The sequence below is a fragment of the Sinocyclocheilus rhinocerous genome, unplaced genomic scaffold (assembly GCF_001515625.1).
Source record: "Sinocyclocheilus rhinocerous isolate Xijiao unplaced genomic scaffold, SAMN03320098_v1.1 scaffold1697, whole genome shotgun sequence".
NCBI classification, from domain to species: Eukaryota; Metazoa; Chordata; class Actinopteri; order Cypriniformes; family Cyprinidae; genus Sinocyclocheilus; species Sinocyclocheilus rhinocerous.
Genome location: NW_015629509.1, coordinates 257,453 through 264,599, shown reverse-complemented (window position 1 = coordinate 264,599; position 7,147 = coordinate 257,453). Strand labels below are relative to the sequence as shown.

At 38.6% G+C, this 7,147-nt stretch overlaps 1 protein-coding gene across 4 annotated transcripts in view; it reads left to right on the top strand.

The window, feature by feature from the left end:
* The window catches only part of LOC107739008 (uncharacterized), a 25,245-nt gene extending 18,512 nt beyond the window's left edge, over positions 1–6,733 (top strand). For 2 of the 4 annotated variants that reach the window (XM_016550965.1, XM_016550966.1), the window contains exons 6-8: positions 3,377–5,447; positions 5,595–5,683; positions 5,874–6,730. In XM_016550965.1, coding sequence (XP_016406451.1) covers positions 3,377–5,447; positions 5,595–5,683; positions 5,874–5,957 — 2,244 coding nt within the window. In that variant the 3' untranslated portion in view covers positions 5,958–6,730. Of the gene's footprint in view, positions 1–577; positions 1,033–3,376; positions 5,448–5,594; positions 5,684–5,873 lie in introns of those variants that run through there. The other 2 variants (XM_016550967.1, XM_016550968.1) reach the window with 2 other exon arrangements.
* The last annotated feature ends 414 nt before the right edge of the window (positions 6,734–7,147 follow it).

Sequence of the window (7,147 nt, the reverse complement as noted above, 5' to 3'; positions counted from 1 at the left end):
AATTATGTTATTATTAATAGTAATATTTTATTAATATTATTAATATTAATATTTTATAAACATATGATTTTATACACATAATGTATATATTTTATAGTGTATATACATTTAATATTCCTTTTCATATTCGGTCAAGGTCTAAAGTATTATTTGTTCTTCATTCACATATATTTATTAATATTTATTCTGTTGCTGTATTAAAGCCACTTTTTACTATTTACAAGCAGCTTCACAAAATATTTTCTCAAAAAGTACATGTAATCAATTTTTTATAGTCATGTATAAATAAAACGAACACTATCATTCAAGTCCTTTTTCCATTCAAGCTGATAAATCTCTCAAAATTCTCTATTTGAGACATTTGTATCTTAGTCTGCAGTGCTCTCATGCCGCATAGTGACATTTTTTCTCATCGGAGAACATATCCAAGGGCTCAGTGCCAGTCACATATGTCTGAATGGCCACCTACGCTCTGGCCCCCCAGCACCTGTTACTGTGATGCTCCACGCAGGTTATTATTTCATTCTGAATAGAGCAACCTTGAGCCTAAAATGCTCTTTTTCAATTATCTATGCTCACACAATGATGCACACAATTTTTTGATACTGAAACAGTTCAAAATGTATCTCTCAGTTGTATTTATTAGTGATAGCTCCACCCCAAACTGTTACATTCCCCATGACATCACTTCCTAAAAGAAGTCATTTAAGGAAATCCATCAGAAAGTGACACATGACCTCACTGACAAGCCACTTATTGATCAGTCAGCAAAAACAATGGAGCGACCAATCAGAGTTGAGTGTTCGTACCAGGAAGATGCCCTGAGGTGACCACTCACGCCAACATCAGTGACATCAGACCAACTCACAATGGCATTTCTGCCAATAACTCCTGTATCAGATCAAGTTCACTTCCTATCCATGCATCCACAACATATTTACTCAAGCCCAGAGTGCTTACGGGTTCCACCGAGAAGATTTTCTTGGCAAGGTGGAGATGATCTCCTTCTGGCTCCTGTTTATAAAGCTCACGGTAGGTACTGGGACACGCTGGTACCTCCGTCTGCCTTCAATGCAAATGTTATTGTCACTGAATAATTTATGGAATACAGATTGTCATGACACAAATGCTGAGACGGAGAGGGTGCGAGAGTGTTGAAGTTTTCTCACAAGCTGAGCTGCTAGAGGAGTCGTCGGGTAGGGGGGTGTTGCCATGGTAGTCAACACTTTACCGCTTGTCATTTTCATGAGGCTTTGTGCCTTTGTGTAGCTTGATTGGGGTGAAATGGGCAGGCGCTGAAGTGGATGGTAATTTCACATAATTTTGACTGTTTTTAGTGGTCGCATTAGCATGCCGCTTGAGTTTTGAATGATTGTGGAGACTTTCATGCAGTGGTGGTAATTATACCAAACGACATCAAGGAAAAGCTAGACAGTGAAAGTATTTCAAGCCATTTCAAGTGATGCAAACAGCTTATGAAATCTGTGAATGGTGCTGTCAATTTGTGCATTTTGATTTCAGCACAACTTCCATATTGTACTGATATCACGTTATTTTCAGCATGAAAGTGTGTAATTGTGGTTTTTTGATGTTCTGAGGAAAAAAATCCCATTTCTAATCCCCATGGCAGCTGATTTCGTCTGTCAGAAAGAGTTTGAGCGTTAGATCACACATCACTTTGGCACTCGGCAGTTGGTACGAATGAGATCAGAAAAATCCATGTAAACAAACCATGCTGCCATGATCAAACGCTCTGCAGTGGCGCATCAACAAGACAAGACAAATAACGACGTGCAATGTGTGATTGATTGTTAATTCTTACATAATATGCCCTCTCAATATGTATAGAAATATGAAAATATATTTTTTTTAAACCTGTGGTCAATGAGGATGTTCGGTCAGAGGATTTCGCCCTCGAGGAATTTTCTTCTTTCTCTTCCTTTCCTGGTCTGATCCAGAGCCCATGCTGATTAACTGCGGGACAAAAGTTTCATGCATGAGGAGAAGAGCCAGTTCTGCAGTCTTATATAATGAATCTACTTATTTCTGCCTACTAAAACCCACTTTTGTGAAAAAAATCCCTGCAATAGTAAACAATTGCTTTCACTTTATTCTTATACACTGGAATAATCTCATATAGGGCATATATGTTGCATATTTTACATAAAAAAGCCAAGGTGAATTTCAAATGCTTGTTTACACGTTAAAAATAGCTTTCACACTATGTGTTAAACAGATGTAAACGTGCGATTTGGCAGAGTCACTTCAAAAGGTAAGAATTTTTATGCAGAATGAAACTAACACTTAACTAACCTGGTTTTTGAAGTGCTGTGCAAATACAACAACATGGTGCCTTTCAACACTTGAGCCTCAAGATTAGGGGAAAATCATAGGTGTTGCTTGACGTGTTCAGGAGTGCTTCACTCACTTTTTTTCCATCTTAGTTCCCATTAGAATTTTTGATTATGTGATCTCATTTCTACTTTACTGAAAAAATGGATGCAGCAAGCTACTTGAGGTAATTTCACTCAGAATACTATCCTTACCGGGCGTTTTATTTTTATTTTGTTTTACATTAAATAGGCTGTTGTGCTTCCCACTTACAACTGCTATTTTGCATCTGTTCTAATTCAGAACAGGTTCCGTCTGAAAAAAGAGACCGAATTATTTTCGTAATGTTCAGTTTTGTTAACGGTCATGACCGTCATGAATCGCGTACGCGTATCCGTTGATGCGGGCGGAGGAAGGTAAAAGCATCTCATTCCTAATTTTTCAGCGCGAATCATACAAGTCTAATTCTCGAGCGAATGAATCCCGTGAGCCAGATCTTTTTAGTGAATCACAAAAAGCTCGTGTTGTGATGTGTTGTAGCAACCATATGTGTTGTAGGCCTACTGTACATACTGTAAGGCTTGTGATACCTAAAACGTTGTATGTATGACAATGTGCCACATTTTTTTCTCTATCTTATTTAAAATTAACAACAGAATCGCATTTGTTCCTCAAATTGTTAATGGAACCATTAAAGAACAGAAATAAATTACTCAACATAAAATGCAATCAACTGTGCCACCATTTCTAAATATTTTAGTGGTTTTAATTTATTTGAAAAAGTTATCTGTCAAGCAGGTTTTAAACTCAGAACCTCTTGCAAGGAACATTACTTTAAACCACATCAGCTCAAGCTCAGGTAACCCCTTAAGACTGAAAACTTAAGCCCTGAAAAACTTTCTCTGAAATTTAGCATTACATAAGAACTGTACTAAACATGAGTGGGTGCAAATTAGCTTTGATATGCTTTGAATGTTTTGCTGATTAGGGAAATGAGATTTCTCGTGCTGCTTTTGAATTTATTTGTTGTCTTTTTCTCTTGCAGGGAGCTACGACTGAGCCTGAAGAGGTGGATAGACTGGAAGAGATTGCAGGTTGTTCTCATCCTGAGAGTCCAGAGCATACAGAGCTGAAGTCCCTGTCTGAGCCTGTAACCATGGAGACAAGTGAAAACTCCAGCACAGCAAACATAATTGACTGTGAAATGGAAGTCCTGGAGACTGAGTTACCTGAGTGCAAGGACACAGGAAACAAAGATGAACAAGTCTGTTATGATGCTGACATTTTAGAGTCCATTAGTACAAAAGTTGTGGCTGACATTTTAGCAGGCTTACCTCCTACGGAGACCAAGGCTGATGATCTGGAAGATGTTTGCAGTGCGAAAGAGGCGCTTGTCTTGGAGGATACTCAAGAAGAACTTTATCGCAATGAGTCAATTACCTCTTCAATATCTGACACTCCGTCAAGTGCTGAGAGCGTGTATGAGAATGATGTCATGCATAAGAGACAAGATTCTCTAAGACAGGAACCAATGGAGAAAATAGCACCCCAACCAGATGATGTTGACGATGGAGATATGTTAGACCAATTGGGTATTGACTCACAGGAAGCCATCTTAGAAAGTTTTGGATGTGAAGATCCAGAAGAAACCATCCTTGAGCACTACATCCGAGAGGAAGTTCTGTCAGACGTCTCCACAGAGTCTTGTCATGACCCAGATGAGCTAGAAGAGTGTCTTCGGGTCGAAATAGCTGCGGTGTCATCAGACAGCGACACCGATGATAAATGGAGGAACATCTTCTCTTCCTCCATAAATAAGGAAGATGATGATTCCTACATTGACAGTCTTGAGCTGAGTGCACAAGAACTCTTTATTCAAAAACCTACAGTTGGGAATACTGAGGACATTTCAAAGGAAACTGAAGAGCTGGAGATTCCGGTGGGAGAAGAAGTGCTAGAACAACCGGAAAATGAGCCAGTTCAGCAAGCGCAAGAGATATCTTACAATCCTTCCACACTGTTCCACGGCTTGTCCAAGATTTCCGAAGACGATGAGGAGCTTGGACGAGGCTCAGCAACACACAAGAGCAATTCATTTGATTCCGTCAAATCCGATTCCAGCAAAAAGGTGCCGAAAGATTATTGTGTGATTCAGGAAATGAAAAGCGAGAACGTCAGCACAGAGCATGTGGATTTCAAAGTTGCTCGCCAGCAGTGGCTAGAGATCGAAGAGCAAACAAAAAACTTGACACACCATCCAAGCACACCAACAACTCGATCTGGCACCTGCCAAGGTAGTCACAGTTCCATGTATACACCTGTCCGCAACATCGAAAGGCCGAAGAGGGATCTTGAGAGCTTGTCGCTTGTAGAGGATTACGCACACACCCAGTTCAGCCCTTGCTCTGAGGATTCAGGTCTGGACGACTCTAGCTACAGATCTCCATTTGATGATCCAGAGACCCCAACTGAGAAGGAGATTCGCCTAACCTTGGAGCGTGAGGAGAACCTAAGGCGTGAGAGGGGAATGTCAAAGTCATACTCCAGTGACTGTGTACAGATAAGGGCGAGATCTGCCAACTTGAACCCTGGAAAACTATGCCAAGAAGTCGATGAGAAAAGGAAGATGTTAGAAGACCAGGATGATGATGATGGAAGTATATCCAAATCTCTCAGCAACAAGATGCCTTCTTTCATCATTACCTCCTCACCAATCAAGAGCGCACAAAAACAAGACATGGCCGCCAATAACGTTATCATCCTCGAGCCAGAGCCTTTCCCTCCAAGTCCAAGGCATGGAAAGATGGTGTCCTCCAAATCTGCTGACTGGAGACCTGAAGATACCCCTAATGTCATCATTTTGGAGACATCGAACCTCATCATTCGAAGTGCATCTGAGTTCAACTTGAATTCTGCCTCTGAGGAAACTCCACAGAAGATGTTCCTCAACAACCCGTTTTTTAAGCTGCGGTCCAGGAGTACGATATCTCTAGTTGATGAGGAGATTATGATGGTGAAGCAGCGAGAAGAGGAACTCAGGCGTCAAAGAGCCAGTGTTTACTCGAAGGATCACTTCCTGATGTCTCCAAACCGTTTGGACAGCTCATCGTTTACAGGTATTTCATGCCAAGAGAAAAATACAGACAGAATTTTTCATTCTGTTGATCTGAAGTAATGACAACATCACTGAGACTGCAAACACATACAGTACATGTCATTGTCAGAAAAGATCTGTTTATTCTTGGTTGTCAATTTAATTTCAGATGATGTGCCAATTAAATGTAAATCATCCCCTTCATCTCCAATGAAAACATGCAGAATGGATCGTTCAGCTTTGTCATGTGATCATCGAGTAAGTATATGTAAATATACATGCAGTGTCAGAGCAAAAGATGGATATCGTATCGACAACATGGACTTAAAATGATCGGTAACTTTTCCACGACATTCTAATTTATTGAGATGCACCTGTATTAGGTTGCAGAATTTTTTTTTCAAAGAAAAAATAGAAAATGAAATCACTTTTATTGTTCTCTCACTAGTTTCCTGAACCCTACAATGGAGGCCGACGTAAAAGTGCCATGGCTCTGCGCTGGGAGGCAGGGGAGTTTGTGAACAATGAGTAGAAATGGACACTGACGTCAATTTGCAGCTGTTTTACGTAAGAGAATTTTCAATGCTCAAACTCGTCTGTTTATTGTGACAGTATATACACCTGCTACTGCTGCTTGTGTGACTTTGTTAATGATCCAGAAAAAGATCTGCATATGCCGAGATGCCTAAATGTTATTTGAATGTACTGTTTCATGCATATTTGTGATTCCTCTTTTATGAGGTATCTGGAGAGACTTATAAACCATATTTTTTGTCTACGAAGTTGAGGAGAATATGTATTGTATATTCATATTGTATTTTCTTGTAAGGCAATGTTTGTATATCCCTAAATTATATGAAAATATGAAGCAGTTTTACAGGGTTTTAGGATCAAATTTAAGTGAAAATGTATACAAAATGAATGTATTTTGTTAAATATCACTGAAAACAGATCAATTTGGTATCTTTTGTCAAAAGGACATTATTTTTTAAAAGAATTAATCTGAATTTGATTGCTCTAATAATATAGGGCAATTTTTGAATGCAATATTCTGCATCCAGATTACATTTCAGTACTTCAGTTACACTCAGTATGAAAACCGTAAATCTATTTAGTAATTATATTAATCTTAGAAAACAGTCTATTATTTAAAAATGACCTGTTGCTTTGTTGTCTACAGATAATGTGCATATTTATGTCAAACCGCCATGCTTATAAAACAGTATTGCTTGCTAACCTTTGAATCCATGTCAGTCTCAAGAAAATACTTGCTTTGCATATCGTTTGAACAATCATGTGTTCAAAATACGAATTCAAAAATAAATGTCAATTAAAGGCAATTGTCCATTTATACTACAACAGTTAATTATGTTGATAAGCAACCACACCATGTTGCCTATGTATTAAAATAACACTTCACAGGAGAAAAAACTTCTTCACACACAGAAATTACTATAGATACAGACAAATTGCATGATATTCAATCTAAATGAAGTAATTAATCAAAACATGGTTTAAGACAGCCAGCAGCACAGGTACCCTTGATCCTAAAGGACTAAAATAACAGTGCAAAGACACAGATTAATACAAAACGTATGCACATATTTTAGAAGATAAAGCTAGTAACACAGTTTAATTTCAAAAGTTTTATTTCAAAAAAACTGATCAATCTGTCACAGATTGTCATCTGTGCAAAAACCTAAAAAAAATGGTCCACTTCAT